Raw genomic sequence first — 23,989 nt, 5'->3', positions numbered from 1 at the left:
GGAACCAACATAATGTCAACAGGTGTGGCTTGCGGGCTCCATGACCTTTAGCATTTTCGTTTTAGCCACGATAAGGCTAGCAGAGGACACTTGCAGTGGGTCAGTGCGTGTCATCGATTTATACATTGGCTGCTTAATTAACACCATGCGAAAGCTTCTGCCACTAAAGAAGCTGGGGAAATGCCTTGTTCTCCATTTGGGGTGCCCTTTCAGAGGATCGCTCCTCTCTGTGGGGGATGTGAGTTTTCACTCACTTATTGCAAACTGTGAATGAAAACCACTCCCCTCACACAGAGCTCTTAATTGAACAGGCCCCCACGTCTCTATTGCTCTTTGGAAAACAAACCCTGGAGTTGCCTGGCAGTTTCCATGTGCCTGACACAGAACAACAAAAACTGCAAGCACGTATCCCCTTTTTACTTCAGACATTCTGAATACCCGATAAGGTCTGATTAGCTGGAAAGAATGTGACTGTTAGGGGTTTTTAGAGTTACCTCTTTTCACGGAGCGTCTGGACGGAAACGCCTGCTCTCAGCGTGCGAGGTGATTCGCTCTCTCTTTTGTGGATAGGATAATGCAGCTATTTCCTGTCCATTTCATGTTCACGTTAATTAAAGGCTAATTGAAACGGCTCAGATTTGTGAGCTTCTGGTAAACAAAGCGTTATCGCATCAGCTTTTAGCATTTTTATTGCCTAGCGAGGAGATGCAGTGATCAGCGATTGGCAAAATATGTCGAGAAAATGTTAATGGGAAATCGTGTCTGGCATGCTGAGGATAGCTTAATCAAACCACCCATCATTCCACTACTAAAGGGGGGCGGGTCTGGGCTAGAGTGTATCCCAGGCAACACAGGGCACCATGCAGGGGGGACACCTGGGGATGGGATGCCAGTCTATCACAGGGCACAACAACAGCACACACGCACCCGCGCACACACATACACACACACACATACACATACACACACAGACCTGTACTCATATCTTTGTGGGGACCATCCATTCATTTCTATGGGATAAACTCTAACAGCAACAATGACAACCCTAACCCCTACCCAGCCCTGACCTTAACCACAAGTAACCAAACAAAATACAAGACTTTTGGCATTTTTAGTTTTATGATTGCAGTCACAGATTTTTATAAAACTGAATTTCCCCTTGTGGGGGCTCAAAAAATGGTCGCCACAACATTAAAATAACAGGATTTTATCTTAATATAATGTATACCGGGACCACACACAGACACTACAGGCCATTTAGACAAACCCATTAACCTGCAAAGTGTTTGGACTATGGGAGGAAACCAGAGCAACAGAAGGAAACTCATACAAACATGGGGGGCATGCAGACCACACACACCCAGCAAAGGCAAGATTCGAACCCCCAACTCCAGAGACTTGAAACTACTCTCCCCCAATTTAATTAACAATTTGTCAAAATCCGATTTCCCCTCCCGTCTCACGCTTGACCAGGCCAGAAGACGGCATGCGAATTGAAATATCACCAGATAATTTGAGGGCTTAACTAAACTGAAATTAATTGTCTGCAGGGGCTGGACGTGGAGGCAGGGGGGTGGCGGACCGTGGATAATCGCGCCGTATCTCAGCCACCCAAGGCCGTTTCCAATTATCACGCGGCGATAACCAGGGCGATCTGCATCATCGCAGTTTCGAATTGGACTGCCTGGAATGCAGTGACGGGCTTCAAGGGCCAGTCAGGGTGGGGCGGCCAGTGGCATTTCGGGCTCTGATCCAAGAGAAGGGCGTAAGATGGGAGATGGGGCTCCTGACCCGAGATATCTGATGTAGAAGGTCAAAGCTTAGGATCAGGTTGCATCCATACTTAAAAGATGGTCATCTATCCATCCATCCATCCATCCTCCAACCAGGGTTTGTGTGCTAAGTGCAATTTACTATTCATTTTCTACATTTTATTGCTTTAGTATTTATGGTTGAACCCTATACCTCCATCTTATACCATGCTTCCAGAGGAACTACAATTTCATTCTCATTACCTTGTGTTTTGCAGAATGACAATAAATCTTATTTATCTATCCCAGACAAGGGTACACCCTGGATGGGAATTAAACACATTTGACAGATACTCACTCTACACACTTGTCGGAAGCCTAGAGCCTAACAGTATGTCTTAGGCTTAAGGAAAAAGAGGTGGGATATGAACCCTTAATTTTGGATATACAAGGTAACAGTGCTAATTACAGAGCTACTGTGCTACCACAGACACATAATGATGTCTAGTTGAATCCAGTAGCAGGAAACCACAGGACTGGATCTTTAGGAAGGACAGGGAAGGAGAGAGAGGACAGGGCAGCAAGGGACATGAGGCAGGAGAAAGGGGAAAAGGCGGCAGGAAGTAAGGGATATGAGGCAGGCGCCATGAGGCAGGGGACTGGGCGGCAGGAGGCAGGGGACTGGGCGGCAGGAGGCAGGGGACATGAGGCAGGGGACAGGGCGCCATGAGGCAGGGGACATGAGGCAGGGGACAGGGCGGCAGGAGGCAGGGGACATGAGGCAGGGGACAGGGCGCCATGAGGCAGGGGACATGAGGCAGGGGACAGGGCGGCAGGAGGCAGGGGACATGAGGCAGGGGACAGGGCGGCAGGAGGCAGGGGACATGAGGCAGGGGACAGGGCGGCAGGAGGCAGGGGACATGAGGCAGGGGACTGGGTGGCAGATGGCAGGGGACAGGGTGGCAGGAGGAAGGGGACATGAGGCAGGGGACTGGGTGGCAGATGGCAGGGGACAGGGTGGCAGGAGGAAGGGGACATGAGGCAGGGGACAGGGTGGCAGGAGGCAGGGGACATGAGGCAGGGGACTGGGTGGCAGATGGCAGGGGACAGGGTGGCAGGAGGAAGGGGACATGAGGCAGGGGACATGAGGCAGGGGACAGGGCGGCAGGAGGCAGGGGACATGAGGCAGGGGACAGGGCGCCATGAGGCAGGGGACATGAGGCAGGGGGCTGGGTGACAGATGGCAGGGGACAGGGTGGCAGGGGACAGGGTGGCAGGAGGAAGGGGACATGAGGCAGGGGACATGAGGTAGGGGACATGAGGCAGGGGACATGAGGCAGGTACTCTGAAACTCAGAAAAACTATGGGCAGATTCAGGAAACCAGCTGCGAGAGGAACTTGGAGAACCCAGAGGAACCACGGGGACAACATGCCAGAAACAGAACTCAAATCCACAGCCCTTAAGGGGTAAGCCGTCCTACAACCCCCCCCCCCCCCCACTCCACCCTTGAAATGACCAGTCTCATGTAAAAACCAACTCCCTGTTGAATCTCAGCACGACTCTCCTCATCACGTGGAACCATCTGGCCATGATCGATAAGATTAAGCCACTAAATCACCATTAATGGCCGCCTGGACTAATAGTAAATACATTATTTAGCGCGACTCCTGTTATGAATATTTTCATATTAAATATTAAAAGCTCAGCCATTTTAATGGCATTTAGTCAATCCTTCCCCCAACATCATGTAGGAGGGACACAATCTCTTTATTGGACTGTATTCTCCCATATACTCTCTAGGGTAAGGATCGGGTGTTATGTGGCTCAGTGATGAGCTGGACACTGACACCTCTACAAAGTGGATGGATGGATGGATGGATATCAATATATATGTGGGCCTATTTTCAAGAATATAAACTAGCCAGATCTCCTTAAATGGATCAGGCATCAATGAACCCAGTTTGCCTTCAGCAGTAAATTATATGTGCTCTTTAATATTGACTGACGAGACAGTAATTCTCAGTAATACATATCGATTAAATGTCTCTGCAAAATTATCATCCTGCCTTAAATTCTGGGCAGTGACAAAAAGCGATAATTCTTATGCGAAAAGATAAAACAACACCAAGAGGTCGTGTTTCGCTGCACCTTTCAGTTACACCCAAGGAGAACAATCAGGCCATCTGGACGTTAGGAAGAACACGGCTGTGGAGTAGGACTTTCCCCTAAAGTTAGATCTGTGCAATGTTCTTAACTGTCTGTGACAGTTGAGCAGACAGTTTGATCGAAAGCAGCACACATGTTGAGAAAGCAGGTCAGACAGTCCCTGGAGCAGCTGGGGGTTAGGGGCCGAGCTCAAGTCACATCGCTTGCTGACCCTGAAATTTTAACTAGCAACTTTCCGATCACAAGCACAGCATCCTAGGGCAGTGGTGGCTTAATGGCTAGGGAAGCGCACCTGTAATTGAAAGATTACAAGCAAGGCACCACTGAGGTACCCTGAGCAAGGTACCGCCCCCAAGCACTGCTCCCTGGGCGCTGAATTAGCTGCCCCCTGCTATGTCACGGTGTCACATATGGGTTAAATGCAGAGGACACATTTCGTTGTTGTGCACTGTGTGCTGTGGTGTGTCAACAATGACAACTAATCACTAAAATTCTAAATTAAAAAAAATCCTAACACACTGAGAAAACCACCTGCCACCAACCAGGGTTTCAGTGAGCCTATCCCATAATCCACAGGACACAAGGCAGAGATCACCTACACGCTGTAAGATGCTGGAGAACGACGGCCGCTAGCTCAGTATAGTGTAAACCAGATTAGAGGTCTCATATTTCAGTAATAGCAGAGGAACTCAAGGAATAACTGTGGACAACACTGACCGGGGGAGTCACATGACCACTGACTGACTTGTGCCACAATCAGTTAAAACAGCCACTAACTTCCCGGTAACTACAATCAATTCACAAAACCACTGACTTTGCCTGTGGCCAAATGTCAGCATAACCACCTGATCTACCCAGAATCTGATCCTTTACACCTGTCAGGATCAAAGTCCCACCCGCACTCCTCTAGCTGCCTGGTGTGATTCTCACTTTGAATACTCGACGGGGGAGGGCTCGCCTGAACCTGACGGACGCCGAGGCGCCAGACCTTCTCCAGCTGGGCGAGGCGGAGATAGTTCGGGGGGTTCAGGTTCATCAGTCACCTGGAGACAGTTCAAACCAGCCTAGAAGGCGAGGGCGGATGGCCCCCGGCCTCAGTGAGATTTATTAGCCTGGGAGTCACGCCTCCTTCGCCAGAAGCCCTTTCTCTGGAGCCGTCGTGCTACAACAGGAACGAACGCTAAACTGTCAGCGTCGTCATGCTAAGGTCAAAGGTCACGGGGTTAACGGTGAGGAGCCACGCAGGGCCAGATCAGGCCCGGACGAGCCTCAAACACACATCCAGATATTCACAGCAGGAGAGCAGGTGGTGGATATGGGGGCAGTGCAGGTAGTAAGGTCACATCCTGGGATGAGCTATCCAATATCGAAGAGTTTGAACAGGTGAAGGAATATGACATAGGAAAAAGGGGATACTGACGATATTCCAAAAGGGGAAGGTGGATTTTTAACTGGGGTGGTTTTTATCGTTATTCATTAATAGTAATTACAACCAGGTGGCATTATCATGGTGAGGCTTGAACCCGTATCTCCACGGCAGTCCGCAGAGCGATCGCCCCTGGGACCGGTGCTGCTTCAACCCAGATCCCGGACGCGTTCTTAGAACTAGGTCTCCTACCACAGAGGAACATCGCGTATCTTTAACAGCCGCTGCAGGAAGCCAGTGACTTAATGTAGTGTTTTAAAGTGCAGTTTAATTCAAGTGATAAAGAATATGTTATAAACGAGGACCATATTAAAATACAGTGGTACCTCGGTTCTCGAACTTAATCTGTTCTGGACTCCGGATCGAATCCTAAAAAGTTTGAGTTCTGATCGAATTTTTCCCATAAGAAATAATAGAAAACCAATTAATTGGTTCCCGGCCCCCCACACCTAAATATGTTTTGTTTTTTTAGCATTTAAACACAAAATGAACAGGATAAAACAAGAGGAGCATTTTTTTCTTAATGGCTTCCAAAACGATAAAGATCTTATCCCAACATTACCCCTGTCCTGCCCCGATCGTCCGCTCCTTCCGTGTGCCACGCCCCCTCGTTAACCTCGTGTGGGATCCCCATGTGATCAGCTGTTTCTGGTTGTTGTCATTAGTCCTCTGTATTAAGTCCGCGTTTCAGTTTGTTTCCCCAGTCTGGTCATTGGGTGCGTTCGACTTGCTTACAGCTCTGGCTTAAAGCAACGCATTCTGATCCTGACGCAATGAATTACGGTTAGATGCATTGCGAACTCTCACCCGGCTGCACAAACTTGAACCGCCTCCGTGACGACACACCTTTGCCCTTATTGGCTGAAGAGTTACATGCCTGACGTTTGTATCCCAGGCGGTTCAGATGCATGATCTGCTATTTCTCCCGAATATCACGTAAAGCAGTGAGAACTGGTTTTCAGTTAATTTACCTGGTAAAATAAATAAATGACATAAATGCTCTAATAGTACACGTAAGTTAGTGGTTTATTTATTGTTAGTTACTGTAATGTTGCGCTGCTTTATTTGGTTAATCGTCCAGTCTGTGAAGAAGGCATTCAAGTAAGAATTGCATTGTAGTATGACTCATTTCCTGGCGCGTACAATTTATATTAGGTCAGCGTTCACGGTTCGACTTCTGATATTCAGATCGAGTTCTAGGTCAAACTGGTTTGTTCGACTTTCAAGAAATTCGAGTTCTAGTGAGTTCGAGAACCGAGGTACCACTGTACTGTCACATTTCTATGCATAAATATAAACACTCACACACACACAGGTTTGTAATTATATCTTTGTGGGAAATCTCCATTCATTTCTATGCGGAAAACTCTAATCACAACATGAAAACCTTAACTATAAGTAACCAAACAAAATATGGCACTTTTGGCATTTTTTGATTGTATTCACAGATCTTTGAGGGGACCAGATAAATGGTCCCCACAACGTCAACAAAACAGGTTTTTATTACATCATGGGGGACATTTGGTAATATAAACCTAATCCATACCCAGGAACACCACAGAGGGGGGGAAATTAGGCCAATCCCAAGGGACCCTGAGTGACAGGAACATAATTGGATTGTTGTAGGTTGGAGGCCCAATATGATATGCTTGAAGTGGGCCCAAATTCTCTAGTGGTACCCTTGTCCTGACCAGGGAGCCCGGTACTTCCAGGAATATGCTTCAAGCCCCCTGTGGCCATGTACTAAATATTTTTATTCAAATGAATTTATATATACAAACACACACACATATAGTGCCTTCCTATTAGACTTATTTTAGGAGATGCGCCTATCCAAAGCATGGCGTACTTCATCAGAGAAAGCAGGATCAGCCAGTTCCTGGAACAACCAGGGCTCAAGAGCCCACTGGGGGCCACACATGACCCCCCTAGCTTTCCCAGCACTTAATAAAGAACAACAGCACCTGCTGACGTACTGCCATTTACAAAGACAGCCTGCTATATGTATGCTCCGTGCACAATGTACAACTGTCAGTTGTCACGGTAACAGATTTCCTTATTGCAGATGATGTAACATCATGGTCGTTGCTGGAAGCCTCAGATGTGTTCGACAGGGACGTAACCCAAACACACAGCCCTTCAAAATCCATTGGCTAAGCTCAGTATTCCGGCTATTTCTAAGCCACAGAATTGCTGCCTCCCTTTTTTCTCTCTCAACAATTTTGGAACCAAAAAACGCTACCGTTACCCACTGTGACCCGCGCGCACGCAGGAACCGGAGCTCGCGCGCCACACGCCAGCGGATGCGGGGGGACTCAAGTGTAACAACGGCTGAGCAAACAGACTCAGTGCTAACAAGAGCAGGAATGGTGGGGGGCATTTTTACAGGCCAACAGAACTTCAGGCACAGTGCTGAAATCCCAAAAGAGAAGCATGAAAACTGCGGTGGGAGGGGGCGGGACACGAAATTTGCTGACAGCTAGAAAACTTCCCACAGCTCGGTACATCGCTACCCCCCAGAGGATGGTCTGTGGTTTATGGGTCGGTCAGGGATTCAGAAGGGGGGTGGGTTTGGTTCCGAAGTGTCATGTGAGGCGGTGCTGGATGCAGGTTGCTGGGCCGGGGGGGGGGGTTTGCACGTCCCCTTGGTGGTGCCCTCACGAGACCAAACTCAATGCCCTACACACAGCCACGCCCCCTTCCAGTACGAAATTCCCCCACCCAGTCACCACTTCCTGTCCTGGCAAAATGCTGAACCTTGCGTAAGATGAAGTGAACAAAGGAGCCTCTGACACGGCGGAAAACCAGTGCCGAGACCGTCTGGACACGTCTAACGACACCTGGTGTCGAGGGTAGCGCTGGAAATAAGGGCACGGAAGAGGACGACTAGCTCATTAATGCTCTTCTGAGCCTCACTTCCTGTCAGCTGACCACTGAGGCAGGTGCTGATGTACGGACTGTCAGGGGCAGGGCCACAAGCAAACTGGCCCAAGCTGACAGCTGATTGGCCCCATCCCCTGTCGTTCACTTATTCAAAACATATCACTGGTAAATGAAAAGGTCAGATGCTGAGTATGAATTATGGCCCCTGTTACTCCACTCCCTGCAGGGTATACATCCCATACCACATTCCCCTGGTTACATCCCGAATGCCTCTTCCTATTCATGACCTCGCTGTCACTTTGGCTGTCCACTCCCGCCGGGCTCCATCTCCCCTGGGTTGCTGCAGGTGATCGGTGACCTAGCGGGTGCCATATGGTAGTGATGTGGAGCAGCCAGTGGCTGAAAGCAAATCAACCCCCCCCCCCCCCATGTGGCAGTGATACTCTATATGAGGACAGTAGGGGGCACAACTGTGGATTCCAGACACCTGCCGGGATGACGGGTCACAGCCGATTCAAAACTGCTCCTTTGAGAACCATCTGGGCACCAGACCCCTCCCCCCCCCCCAAAACCCGGAGACTCAGCACTGAGTCAGCAGCTCCGTCATCACCAGACTAAAAGGTGTCGCATCTCCCTCTATCAGGCCGCAGCACAATGAGCATAAACGGCTCTCGAAACGGCATGAAAAAAACCTGCTTAGCAAAGACTTCATCTTCCTTTGTGGCTTTGCCCTCCTCCCCCCCCCCCCCCCCAGGTAGGCACGGACTTTCACCACTTCAGTTTAAAAGTGTAAGTAGCGTTTCCCGAATCAAAATTCATGGGAATATTCTGCAACCCCAGTGAAACATAACATTCCTCTTTTGTTGGTTTTTTTTTAAACAATTATACACAAATCCTACAGTTTGGCTACTGAGAGCTAAGACTGTGTCTCTTTAGAAGATAAGCCCGAGCAGGGTCTCTAGTACAAGAATGTCAGCGTAACACCCCATAATACAACAGGCATTACTGCACTCACAGCTGCATGTTAATAACACGCGGTCTTATTTGTAGACACCAATGGTGCATGTGCGACTCTCACATTGTCAAACTTGCAGCTATGCAACAATATCGCAGAGATAAACAAGAGAGGTAGAGAGACAGTGAGAGAGGGAGACAGAAAAGGAGAATGGGAGAGATGATGGAGTGGGAGGAAAGGAAAAGATGGAAAAACAGAGTGGAAGAGAGAGGGAGAAAGAGGGAAAAGAGACAGAGGAGAGTGACTGAGTGAGAGACATAGAGAGGGACAGAGAGAGTCAGAGCAGAGGGAGACAAACAGAGTGGAAGAGAGAGGGAGAAAGAGGGAAAAGAGACAGAGGAGAGTGACTGAGTGAGAGACAGAGAGAGGGACAGAGAGAGTCAGAGCAGAGGGAGACAAACAGAGTGGAAGAGAGAGGGAGAAAGAGGGAAAAGACAGAGGAGAGTGACTGAGTGAGAGACATAGAGAGGGACAGAGAGAGTCAGAGCAGAGGGAGACAAACAGAGTGGAAGAGAGAGGGAGAAAGAGGGAAAAGAGACAGAGGAGAGTGACTGAGTGAGAGACAGAGAGAGGGACAGAGAGAGTCAGAGCAGAGGGAGACAAACAGAGTGGAAGAGAGAGGGAGAAAGAGGGAAAAGACAGAGGAGAGTGACTGAGTGAGAGACAGAGAGAGGGACAGAGAGAGTCAGAGCAGAGGGAGACAAACAGAGTGGGAAAGAATAACTGGGGGGGGACAGAGATAGAGATGGAAAGAAAACCGCTGGCCTTTGACCACGTCTGCTCACATGTACATCACACGGTAAACACCATTAATCCCGCGTCATTTGCCAAAGGGCTCTTTTTAATTCACCCGTGTGAACATGCAGCCACCAGCCCGAACTGGCAGTTTGTGCTAAAGAACTCACTCTCCTTTCGTAACTGTGGGACTGGCCAGTAACGGCCTGCGGACCAGCCGGTCCCTGTGACACAGGCGTCCCTAAGCGTGGGCGGGCGGCAGAGCCGCAGACAGCTGGGCTGCGTTCTACTGCGCGAGCCGGACGGGTCCACAGAAGAGGAAAGGAAACTGCCATTTTTTGGGAGTTCTCTTATTTACATCCATAGGCTGCTGGGGATGCTGCCGATTTCTCCTTAAAAAGAAGTATTCATCTAAACACATTAACGCTCCTCCTCCATTGAGGACCTAATAAGCTCCTTGGGTAGCCCATTAACTGCCCGACTGGAATTTCGTCCTTAATATCTCGTGCCTGGAGGACAGCATCTACACAAGCCCATCGTCAACCCAACAACACACAGGGAGTCGCATTGTGGGCTTTTGCGGGACCTCATTTTGATCTCGATGGTACGAAACCGGATGAGTTCTGGAAATTGGGTTTTCGGCTCCGCAAAGACCTTCAAATTCCCATTCCTTATCTTGGAGGACGGGAATCTTAAAATTGATTTTTTGTGGTGAGACGTCGAGAAGCCGCTTAAATCCCCCCCCACCCCGACGGGCACCAACGGCTGCGATGCACCACAAACCAGTAATTAGCGTGAGACGTTGAAGCATTTCAAATAGAACATTCTTTCTGAGTGACATTCATGTCGTCTGATGCCACCGGGGAGTAACATCTTGTCGTTTAACTTCTCAAAACTGGATAAGTGCTACCAAGGGCTGAGAAAGAAGCCAATTAAGAAACCGTCAGCGGCAAACTCTTCTGGCTTCTTCCTCTCCCCTTTCATGCCCAGCCTCAAGTCATTCAGATAAGCACTATAACCAGCTGGGTTAGTCGGAGCCCTTTGTTTCATGATGAGGCTCCCTTAAGGTCATTTGTACCGAATAGTGCAGTGTTTCCCAATCCGATCCTTGGGGACCCAAAGTCGGTTCATGTTTTTGCTCCCTCTGAGCTCCCTACCAGGAGCTGGGATGGAGCTAAAACATGAACTGTCTGTGGTTCCCTGAGGATCGGATTGGGAAACAGTGGAATAACGCACTGAATGCAGAGAAGTGCTTAGAGGTGGAGTGCAGAGAGACTCCTAGACCAGTCAGCTTGCTGCTCACATCTCTGCTGGAACGGAGCTTCGCTGATCTCTCATCGCAGGCCATGGGGGCCAGACTGCTTCCACAAGCCCAGGGAACCAGGCTCACAGGGAGACCGCGCCAACACGGGAAGTACAGCGTGCCCCCCCTCTTCTCAAATTTCTCAGAAGGCACGAAAAAGGAAGACAAAAGGCATTTTCTGAGCTTTAATCGTTTGTCGAAGCAAATCGGGGATTTCTCATGTTCTGGCAGACGCCGTGAAAACGAGGCCGAAAGTTTTTTGGGGCCCGACAGCCAACTTCTTCATCCCTGGCCTCAGACTCGCATCTCATGCTGTCGCCTGTTTTTCAAAGGCACGTCCAGAGATGCCTGGGGCGCTGGCTGATCCCAGGTCAGCTGTGGTGCAGTCTTTTGTAATGTGGTACATCTGGTTTAATTTTTACAAGATAAACAGAAAAAGGGATAACAACAAAACTATTTGATTCGCCGCAGTGGGACGGAACACGCAGCTTCCATTCGCAGGAATGAAGCGACCCAGGTGATTCCATTCGCGGTGGGCTGTGACCCGCCCTCCCTGGGGTGCACTCCCAGGAAATGACACGCGAGCCCTTTTCTGTCACACCTCCATGAGAGATTCCATTCACATCCTCGGCTGACGCAACCAACTCCCTCCCCCCAGTCCCTTGGTACATTAAATTAAATCAAAACATGCTCACACTTAAAGTTCGTTTCAGGACATTTGGATTCGATGTTGGAAAACTTTTGCCATTGCAGTTGTGGTCTAAATAGCATCTAAAAACTCAGTAATTACAATAACATCACTTATAAAACAAAAAACATTAATATATTTACTGATGCAGAGAGCTACATTATGTTCTCACTGAAGCAATCTCAGTACCAGAATCCTTAAAAATTACACATTATCAGTAATGTCTCATGCCAGCATCAAAGATCGAAATTGGGGCCGATCCTTGTGTCGTTTAATTGATCGGTATCAGCTACCAAAGCCAAATCTATTTAATTTCCCACATCCACCTAATTTATGTTGCTTGCGCAGATTGCAAGGTTCTATCACACACTGCAGTAAGCCTGAGGCGCACGGCTTGAAACTAGAAACTGTCGAGAAGTCAGCTGTGTGGAAATTCTGTAAATTCGATTTCATACCCACAATGTTTGCAATACCAACCCAGAGAGTCGTCAGCAACAGAGCATTACTTAATGACGTGTGTGTACGTGTGTGTGTTTCATGCAGGACATATTAATTTGTCTGCAAAAGTTTCTTCAGGGATTCAAACTGGCATCTTACAGGTCATAGGGGTACTGGAATTTCTTCCACCACAAACACCAGTCAGTCTGCTGGGCCTCCTGTATACATTCTGTCCTCAATACCTCAGCCCAACAAAAAAAAAAACATGAGGTCTTATCCACAAGATAAAAAAAAACACACAGATCAGGTATCTATGTCTTTGTGGGAATCCACAATTTCTATGAGCATAACCCTAATCGAACTATAACGACCTTAACCCCTACCCAGCCCTAACCTTAACCAGAAGTACCCACACAAAAACAAAATAAAAGACTTTTTAGTTTTGTGATTACATTCACAGATTTTTATAAAATTTTGTTTGCCCTTGTGGAGACCAAAAAAAGGGTGCAATATATACATAAACAACCCCCCCCCCCCCCCAAAACCCACACAATCACACACAATCACACACACACACACCATGGTAAATCTCATACAGGGGCGGGGGTTGCTGAAGCTCCCTCTTGAGGGAGGTGTATTAGATTTAAATCACGAAAGCTGTTTACCTACTCTAATAAACCACATAAAAAGCAGGTTCAATAAAGAATACATTTATTCTCCAAACTTCCTATCACACTGTCGATTTGCTACACACAGCCAATTTCCTTATATAAGTTACCACTAACTAGATTAGACTATCAGGAACATCTCTTGCATAAGATTAGCTTCCCACACCGAAACAGGAATGAAACGATTACCTAATCCTACATAAATACGTGAGATCAGCTGGATGGTAGACGTGTTCCGTTTTAGTGCTACTTATAGCCACACAGAAACCCCTGAGTATGCAGGAAACGGATGGTTCCCATAGAATGTTCCAGAAGCATGAGCCTTAGACAGGTTCGCTCCATTTGTGTGACAGCCACCTAGCTGAGTTTTGGAAAACCAGTTCCAGACAAAATGAAGACGGGATGCGATCCGCTGGATTTTTTTTCCTTAGTCCAAACGCTAGTGTCAGATCGTTTTTTCACGAGGTAACAGCGGCAACACATTTTTTCAGCCAAATAACAGATTGACCTACAGGAGATCCAGGGACAGAAGAGTAGCGTATAAGTGCCACCAACACACGCCACGCTTCACTCGAAACCGGTGAGACTTATGGCATCTTGAATCCATGCTTACGGTCTGGAAGGATCTGGAAATGTGCCTGAAGGCAGGACAAAGAGCCTTTGTGGGTGACTGTGCAAGTGAGAGTGATGCCGTCTTGCTTAGACTTGCAGACGGTTGCAGATACCATCAGGAATAGAAGAACAAAACTGAGTTTTGTTGGTGCAGACCTCTTGGAACGTGCTACCTGGGGTAAAAGGCGTCTTACATCTACTTATTTTGTTGGGTGGGGGAGGGGTGACAGTCGAGCCTCCAGTCTAGGTCTGGTTGTGGTCCGTTTCTCTTCACAAGTCAGTGCGTGGAGATTTAATTAAAACTGCTGAGGAAGAGTCATAAAAAACAATCCACGGTTTTCAACACTCTCTATAGGAGTCTAGGCTGTCCAAGCCATTTATGGCCATGGGTCGTCGGGTTCACCAGACTGAATTGCGCTCAAGCGGCTGTTAAAAGCAGAGCTGATGAACCAGGCCAAGCTGACCCATGGCACTTTCTGGGCTCCACCGAACCAAGAATTTCTGCCACATTTGACAGAGAACTGCTCAGTCCCCCCCATCATATCTGGGGAAAAAAACTCACCTTGCATACATCAAACTACCAGACAAAAAGGAGGGCTGTTCATCCTACAGGGAAGGAGGAATGGGGCCTGTTTAGTGCAAGGAGAATGAGGCAGGGGGCAGGGGAGAAGCTGTGGCCATCCCCCCCCCCCGCATCTTTTGTGTGTTGTTCGGCATCTCTGGCAGCATGAAAAGGCTTTGCCAGCATGGGAAAAGCTGGGGGAGGGTTGGGCAGTGGGGGTGTTGGGTTTGCAAGGTCCCACCACTCCCAACTCACTGATGATGGACCCCGCAGCACACATTCACCACACAGCGTAAACTGAACAAACCTACACTTCTGTGAAGACTCACTTGTTCCATGACATTTGCTACTCAAGATGTTTCCAGGCCCTCCCACTCCAGAGCTCACCGCCGAACTGAAGAATGCTGCTGCACAACACAACACAATCAGGGGAGCCGCTGATAGAGATGGTGCTGTGGACTCATCACACGGAACCTTCCTACCCACCATGGCTGTGAAGCCAGCAGAGGCTGCTATCACCATCAGGGCCGGTCACCTCCTGGACACAACAGTGCTTTAGTCACCAGGTTGACCAAGGCAGAGTAATGGGGAGGTTCGGCCACAGGTAACAAGCTTGGTTCTATGTCAGTTAGCTTTTTATCCTAAAACAAAGATCTAAAAACTTACTGGCAGCTCTTTCACCTAGAAAGTATCTTCACATCAGGAGAAACAGACTCAAAGCTAGTTTGCTGAACAGATTAGACTTTAGTCTTCCGTGGATGCATGACGATCCCGTCTCAATGGATAATATCAGTGCTCACACACATATGGCAGGGGCGGGACATTCCAGCAATGATCCGATTCAGGCTCTGTCAGACAAACGCAGAGGAGACGGGAAGATCTCAGATTCTACATCTTCCACAAATACGTCACAAATATTCCAGACTGGATCTCTCATATATGGACATAATGAGAATCCACACGGACAACACAGCACATTTCTCCCAAGGGATGATTAACATCTGTCATCAGGCATCATAATATAGAGGGATGGTCACATCCATCGCTCCCGACACGCTTTCACCTAAGGGTACTGAGCTTTTGCCGAAGGAATGGTGAAGAAGAGGCCTATTGTCCTTTTCGAGTTGGCAGCGAAACCAATCTGCCTGTTCTTTCCTAGCGGGAGACTAGAGACATACAATATTTCACAGGAAGAGGAGGAATCCATGAGAGCCTTACCAGCGAGCTTGGAGGACACATCATCGCTCGGGTTATTAAACATCCCCTCGCATCAAGAGCAGTGGGGACGTTTTGGCCGAGAGATTGAGAAGATCAGCAGTGCATGGGTATACTTTTAGGATGCACCGAGTTGGTATTACTGAGACCCCTGGCAGGGATGATTTCTTTATGTATCCCATCACCTCAATAGATATGGAGGCGGCAGTGATAAAGTACCTGGCTGTCTTCGTTCCAGATATTTTCGTCTCCTTTCCAGCAGCATGCCGTCGATGGGTTGAACCCCCATGCACAACGGTGTGGTGCAGTGTCTACTGACCTGGATACCAGACTGACGGAAGGGCATTCCTAAAACCACCCTATGTGAATGGTGACACCTGAACTGGAAACTAATAACGTCGTGTCATAGCCAGCAGCTCCCGGGGACATGCCGGGACTCGGACCGGCAGCCGCTTCCGCTCGTGTGATGAACGCCGTGCTGTTAAACCCCCAAGTGCTTCAGTCTGTGACAGGTGCAGTCGACCCGAGGAAACAAAAGCAAGGAATGAATATAATAGACCTTGCTCTGGCAAAAAATAAATAAATAAATAACGCACCACTGACCCTGTGAAGAGGAGCTTAACTTCAGCCGGTATTATTAAGCAGCGGCTCCCTTTCTTCCCCTACCCTATTATTCCTGTGCCCATTGAGACCAGGCCCCCAGCCCCCCCGCAGCCAAACCCACAGCCTCCTCCAGTGCACCTTCCGCAGCCGAGGAATGTGACCCCCGTTGTACACAGCATCCCCCAGCCCCAAACCCACCCCCCAGTCCTCGGATGCCATTCACAATCACCAGCCTCGTCTCATTCATAGCAAGGTGTTTTCCAGCGAGACGAAGCAATTCTTTTTCTTCACAGGACATTGAGAAGTGAGTCACCATTACCCCGCCCCTCCCTCCCTGCCCACTGTCCAACCAAACACCGGTATCCCTTGTCAGAGCCCTTCCAAAAAGCCTTCACAGCCAAGAAGCACAGGGGGGGGGGAACAGAAACACAGATACTGGGATCTGTTTTGGTGCATTTTGGTCTCATGTCTCTATTCCCTCCAAATATACAACATGGCTGTTTTACCGAAAAACAATTAGGCTTGTAAGGCTATGTCCTCTGGCGAGGGGTAATTTCGCGGCAAACATCGAGATGGGCAGTCAGCCAGGTCGTGTTTGTTGATGGGGGGAGGGATGGGCACAGCAGTGAGGAATTTCTAGAAGTTCTTGCAATTCTTCACTTAAGACATGTGAGAAACACAGGTGTTTGCCTCAGATAAAGCAGTTAAAGTCACCAGAGTGTGGATACTCCTCATGGAAGACGAAGACGTAGAACGCATCCCGAACCATGATCCCCTCAAGACCTGGAGATTTCACTGATGTTTAAGTTATCCAGCAGATTTTTAATTGAGAGTGGAGCTTATAAGTTCTCTCACTCTTTCCAGCTGAATATTCACTGCAGCACATTTGAGTCCCGTTCATTTCTGGGGAGACAAAAGCCGTTGCTCCTCCAGGGACATGATTCTGACAGCTCAATGGCAGAAATCCAACTCCATAAGCACAATGCCAGCTGCTTCACCACAGCTCAGTTACTTTCTTCTAATCCCCCCAACAATTCCATCACCCACAAACCTGACCAGGAAAAGCAGTTGGAAGACCAATGGATGTACAGTTCCATTATAGGAACTAAGGACTGACAGGTGAAAAATGGGCACTTCTACAGCACTGACCTACCAGGTACTTCCACTATACCTTGAACTATGCTTGAAACTTAGAAAAAGTTAAGGATCAAATGGAAGTAAACACCTGTCAGTGTTTTCAGGCTATGCACTGACTTCATACAGTACATACAGCCTCAAAGTAGATTTGGACATGGGTCAATACCAGCTGACTCTAGGAAGATCAGCAGCACACAGAGGCTTCCAGGAACACGAGGTAAAGCCGGCTACCCAGCAAGTAACAAGATGGGCTGGCAATGGGATCACAGTTCCCAATAATTTTTGGGACTGCATGAGCAGAGAAACGGAAATTCTACCATCCCTTGACGTCTTTGGAAATAGAGGTCCATTATAGAGGTCCATTATAGAGGTCCACTGCCAACACCATTATTCTAAAAATACATCTTTATCTAGGACAGGAACATCTCCAGACAAGGTAATAGTTACTGTTTTTTTCCCCCCACTCAGGGTTCATCCTGCTGACCATTTCCAATCATCTTGACCTATTTGGGGCTATAACTCTTTGCCTCGATGAGGACTTGCCATCCATTAGTCTCGAGTTCTGACAGAACATTCATTTAGGCAGGTAAAAAAATCAGCCGAAACCTGTCCCCACTCACTTTTCTAGACAAACGGCCAGACCCGCAGGCTTGTGCGGGCAGACATAGTCTATCTGAGAGTCGAAGCCTGGCCACGTGGTCCATGTGCCCAGCTGCATTTGGGTCCAAAGGCTTTCGCAACACTAGCAGAGCCTCAAACCCCAGACAGTCCAACAAACCCTGCATGAAATAGGTTAATTGGGAGGTCTGTGAACCAGTCAGCTGACCATGCAGTATCACTCAGACACACACACACATGCACACACTTAGGTATACAGAAGCACAAGCACGTGTGCAAACAAGGCTGTGCACACAACTACCTGTGCTAATCCTCGAACAAACTACAAACCTGCCTAGCTGATGGTTTGAGTACAGCGCCTTCATCTAAGTATGAATCAGCAGATCGCTCTTCTGATAAATACGGGGGTATTCAAAGCCATACTTCTGAGAAAAGGGCTGCCAATTACTTCTCCTTGTTGACCAAGTGACCGATTGGCCCAGGGACACTAAACCTCTTTAATCCAAAGCTAATTCCGGAAAAGAGCAAATCCCGAAGTCTCCCGCAGCAACCTCAATCGCCCGATTGTTAGCGTCTCTTAAAACATTGATAGGATTGGTGCTTTACGACAGGTGACCTGGCAGATCATCAGGTTTTGAGGCCAGGAGTCAGATACACAAATGCTTTCTGGTCCACAGACTATGCAAACACGCACATTTTTAGAAATGATTTTTAATTTGGAGGTAGCGTCCGGAACGATGCAATACAGAGGCCTGCCATCTGATATCTGATACGAGATTTACCTGGCAAACAAGGCTGGAGATGAAAAAACGAAAAAATAAATTAAACATGTTGGTAAACACAGGCAGCTCTTGACTGAACTGATGCATCCCCCCCAAAAAACACACAACCGGCCTAAGAGAGACTGCTTCCATGACAACAAGTCACACCCAAGGTAGACCAAAGCTATCATCGTCTTGGTGATCTGTGCCCAACTCTGGCCCTGACCACACAGCCATCCAGTTGGACCTGAAAAACCGAAAGCCTGCAGAACAACAGGCAACAGGTGGGAAGCGGTTTAGGGCACAGATATGTAGCTTGACATTTGCTGCTTTAAGCCTCAGGAGGGGGCCCACTGGGACGTACTCTACTCAGGTACTTAACGTGAATTTACTCCTGAAGAACGTACTGCACTATAAGTGGATAAAGCTTGGGATGAAAGTATCAGTCACGCCCGAAAATGGGGTTTTGCACCTGGTTAACATGCTGCTCCATTTGATCCGCCTACACATCGTCGTGCCCTCTTCCATTTTAAATCATATCCCATATCCACTTATCCACTTATCCCACGAAGCACGGAGCCCGGGGAAGAGTCAAAGACACGCGACGTTATCACAGGACGCACTACAAACGCACAGCGCGTCAGGGAGCGCAATGGCGCGTAACGTGACTCTGGCATGCGGAGGGGTGTAATCCCTGCTTCTGGAAGAGACACACAACACCTGACACCGGGCACATTTCATCCGACGAAAAAAGATAAATGTCTGAAGGGGTCAGAGTAAAGCCAAAAAAACAACACTGGCGCTCTGTCCGTGGGGTGTGATGGATCAGCTCCTATGGCTTCTTTAGTGACTCAGAGCTGAGTCAATGACACCTAACGAATCTAAATCATCGCCCCACTCTTTTCCTTTAAGATCATGACCTTAAAGGGATCTTATTAGCTCTGGCTAATACTTCATACTTTACAATGTTACCCTGAGTTACTCCTTCAGTTATCTGATCCATAATCCAAGTCCCCCCCCCCCGCAATTTCTGTTGGCTTTTAAATATATTAACACATAACAGAAAAGCCTATGCTGTATTCCTCTTCCAAATGTCCCACATAACAGTTATTTATGACGCTGCGCACACTATAACATGGGAGACCTCGAGCCTGAGTTGATGAACTGTCCTCGCTTTTTACAGCATTCCTGTCTGTCCAGTACAGGATCACAATGCTATTCCATTGCATGGCACACATTATCAAACTATGAATAATTTAAAGAGACCAAGTCTCTTAATTGTATGTTTTTTGGACAACCAAAATGACTGGAGGAAACCCAGAATGTGCAGGCCACATCTATCTGGCACCAATCATATCTACAGTCATAGAACAGAAACAAACAATAGGTTTGGAGTGTACAGGTTACACTACAGCCTATACTGGAATATCCGTAGCTTACTTTTCTTAATTCAACAATTCATGCCCATCCCAAAAAAAAAACCTCCTTCGTGGTCCCAGACGGGCGGGGAGGCGCATGAGTGACACACAGTGGGAGACCCCAAACAGCAACAACCCCATCCAGTAATCCTCCATGGCGTCCTTAATATAATTAACAATGAACTCTACTTCTCATCTTATAAACACAATTTCAAAGGCACTGCTTCTAGCATTCAATGTACTTGACTCAGTTTCTTTGACAGCACCTGTGAGGTCAGCTTCCATCTATATCCGTTAAAATACTTTAAAGTCCATGTTGTAACTGACTTTAGGCTGTCGGGAATATTTTTCAGATGATTTAACTTAAAATAAAGAAAGATGAACAGCGCTTAAGACAGACACGTGACTGCTGCAATTCACCAAGGAGAAAGCCCGCCAACTCCGAGCAATATATCCGAACGGCTATCCCGAGGAGATAAATAGGCTACATTGTGCTGAATTACGCCATTCTGCAAATTGATTACCGAAACCTCTGTAATAATCACAGTGTTCTTAGCGGTATGCTTGTTGGATACCATGGCGTGAGGCCAAATGTCATAGACATTTAGTGGAGACCGGTCTCGGTTCATATACTGCGATCCTCCGATTTTATAGGACGTGATCACCTGCTCTCTATATAAACATCGGCCAAACAAAGATAAAAAGCATGAAGTCGCGCGGGAAGGCAACGGGGATCCCTCGCACAGAGCCACGAGACGTGGCAGCGATGTAACCCGCGTGCCCTCTCTAGCACTGCATCGTCCTTAAGACAATTTGCACAAGTGATAGATGTCTGATTTTTTTCCCCTTTTACTTCCTTCAGCATTGCAGTTGATATTCCAATGCATTGCACTTATGCATAAGCAGCACTACAGGAATTAAACAAATGCATTTTTTAAAGCAAATGCAAAAACATTTTTAAGCTGGAATATAGGAGTTAAAATGAGAGCAGGGGCTCTGTGGGCTGCGCCTGAGCCTCTCGTTAATATGGCATTTTTTAAAGCATTGAGCCCATAAGACACATAATAACACGATACATAATAATAAAGACCAGTAAAAAGACTTAAAAGTAGACACTTCACAGTCAAACACAACGATCATCGAGAAAATATAACTAGGCGGCTTTTCGAGGTTTGCATGCAGTATGCTGGTCTAATTTCCTTTGTGGACTGATTCTACTGGTTATTAATTTGCAACAGGCAGCTGATTTCAGGCACACTCGTCGACAAACCGAAGGAAAAAAATCCAGCCGGCAGGGAAGCCCCGCAACACATTTCCTAAGCATAATCTTCCCGAGTCATATCATGTTAAAAATCTATAGATCTGTAGTAAAAACGCGGGATTTCGTGCGCTACGTTACACACTGTGTAATTATATTGCAGCTTCTGGTTTAATTTGGCGTGAAATTTTTAAATACATCGTCCCGAGCTTTTTAAAGACGCCGCGTGCCACAAGTTACAATGTGTGCAATCAGATATCGACCGTCAGGTTTAAGAGTTATTTGTGTTGTACAGAACTGCGGTCGTCCTGCAAAGCAGCAGCCGAAGTGCGGAACATTAAAGTACAGCCAAAGACACGAATCCCCAGCTTTGTAACGAGATGATCCATACACCCACACACCAGCAACCGATGCGTCAAACATCAGCCGCAGACACATGAAGCAGAACTGAACTGGTCCCCAGTTAATATATTTGCATAGTTTTGCATTACCTAATATATTTACAGCTTTCGCTTTTTCACAAATTGGGAAAACATGGCATGAAAAATAAGTTGAATTATTTATAACCATACTATATATTACTTAATATAAACAGTCCACACCACGTGTAGATATAGAGAAATTGCCTTTAAAAATGCCCCAGTGTTTATCAACACCCCGGCGCCAAATAGAGCCCATGTGCACTAGAGAGATACATTATTTACAAAGCAGCCGCAAAACGATACGTCGCCGCGAGTTAACAAAACGCTGAAATCGTTTTGCAGTGATCTGCGACGGGCTACATTTAAATGTGTCTTTAAAAGCATGCGGCATGTCAGGCTAATATACACCAATACCCATGCAGAAATATGGGGACAGAGAAGGTGGTGCGTGAAGAGGGAGGTCAAGTATGATCGCACCCTAATTTAGTGGCACTTAACGTAGCAATTAATGAGTCAACTGAGGATCTTACCACTTGCTGGTGACAGTTGCGCTCCTGTGACTTGCAAGGCATTTCCCAGAGACTGCAAAAGTAGAACAACTCCAACAATGAGGTCGACTTTCCTCGCAACCGCCATAGCCGAGATGCTCGGCAGATATAGAAAATGTCCCGCTTATTTTGATGTTTTATAAATCTATTATTATTCTTATTATTATTTCCCCAGTGGCAGATCCTGCCGAACTCGTTCGCCTTTTTCTCGTCGCCCGGGCACACTTGGTCAAATTCCTTTGGCAGTCCTTCTTGCAAAACCCAGCCGATTTCACAGAAAAATAATAATAAACGATGAAAGGAATAACAATAGGATGGGGAACTCAAAATACTGAGGTCTTGTCAGTTCCACCCAGGTCGCATTTGGTATCCCAGCCCGGGTTTAAGCGTTCACCCCTATCCGCATTTACAGTTACCAAAAGTAGAGCCAGCGAAGCCCCGGCGACAATCTAGCAGCCCTCCACATATCAGATGTTGTGCAAAGATCTGGTTACCGTGCAATTCCAAAAGCGTATTTATCACGGGCTCACGTCGATATGCATCGGTCTGCACTGTTGCCCCGTGTTTTTGTTCCTTGCAGGAAAAACCCATTAATCTACGCAGCCATGTGCGCTGCGCTTTGTCGGAACCCGACCTCTGCTTAAAAAAATCCCACCCTAAATTCTTGGAGAGAAAAAAAGAGAGGGAGGAAAAATGTTTTAAAAGATAAAGCAGGGCGAGTATCCAGGTCCGACCGCACTGCCCGCCGTTCGTATTTCCAGTCCCGGAGCTCCGGCTCAGGGCTTCGCCAACCGAGCCCAGACTTTCTACCCGGTCGATGCGCTGAAAACCGGAACTCTCGCGACCAATTACAGCACCACCCCTTTACCTTAATTCAGATTCTAATTTAGATAATTTCACCACCTTTCAAAAGTAGATCATTAATGTAACAAAATCGAAACTACTACATAGTTCTCAAATATCTGGTTAAATGTTTAAACATTGGATAATATTGATGAAATTAATTGTTTGAGAAATTAATTAGGAAGCTGGTACAATATAATTTGTCTTTCCACTAATTTAAACGTACTTTTTTCGAAAGGGATACATTTGCTAATAGCTGACACTGCATGCGGGATATGCACCGTTATATTTATAGGGCTGCTTCGCCTTACGGGTAATTTCTGCGGCGACGCGCGAAGGACGCCGCAATCTCAGCGGATGGAAAACGGACCCTCAGCTTTCTGCTATGGTCCGAGTTGCCGGTGAGAAGTGCACCCCCATCTGGCTGAAGGCGAAACTTCCGATACCTGACGACTTTGTTTTTTCACCCTTAATTTAAAATTTAAGAAACCGACATATTTAATTGAATAAATGTAAAGTGCTTGAAACGACCTAAATTTCTGACAATGGACACCAATAATGCTGGGAAATGCGTCTGCATCTCATGAATAGTTACGATAATACCGGCAAAACAAAGTTACAAAATTAGAATAATACCCGCGTCATTAAGGAGCATGGGTTCCTTATATTATTATGAAGTACAAAGTTTTAATGGTCTGAAGACAGGCTGGTAAACGTGCGAGGGGCTCTCTTTGTTCTGCAGAAATTTCCAGGCGTGCACATGCTAGCATTGTAGGGATTAATGCCAAAAAAAAGGCAAAACCGGTTTTTCCGTGTTATTTTAATATATTGTTTTGCTTTACAGCTGATTGAACGGCGGCGCGGGCTGTTTTGCTGTCGGGCGGGTGATGGAGTCGCGGCTCTTCACAGACCCAGCAA

At 47.3% G+C, this 23,989-nt stretch overlaps 1 protein-coding gene across 1 annotated transcript in view; it reads right to left on the bottom strand.

Annotated features, from left to right (window-relative positions):
- Nucleotides 1–23,426, bottom strand: part of plxdc2b (plexin domain containing 2b) — a 101,255-nt gene extending 77,829 nt beyond the window's left edge. The window contains exon 1 of the mRNA XM_072710736.1: nt 22,211–23,426. Within this exon, the coding sequence (XP_072566837.1) occupies nt 22,211–22,316 (106 nt within the window). The 5' untranslated portion in view covers nt 22,317–23,426. The remainder of the gene's footprint in view (nt 1–22,210) is intronic.
- Nucleotides 23,427–23,989: the final 563 nt, after the last annotated feature.

Source organism: Paramormyrops kingsleyae, chromosome 4, assembly GCF_048594095.1.
Source record: "Paramormyrops kingsleyae isolate MSU_618 chromosome 4, PKINGS_0.4, whole genome shotgun sequence".
Lineage (NCBI taxonomy): Eukaryota > Metazoa > Chordata > Actinopteri > Osteoglossiformes > Mormyridae > Paramormyrops > Paramormyrops kingsleyae.
This window is presented reverse-complemented; position numbering and strand designations above follow the sequence as displayed.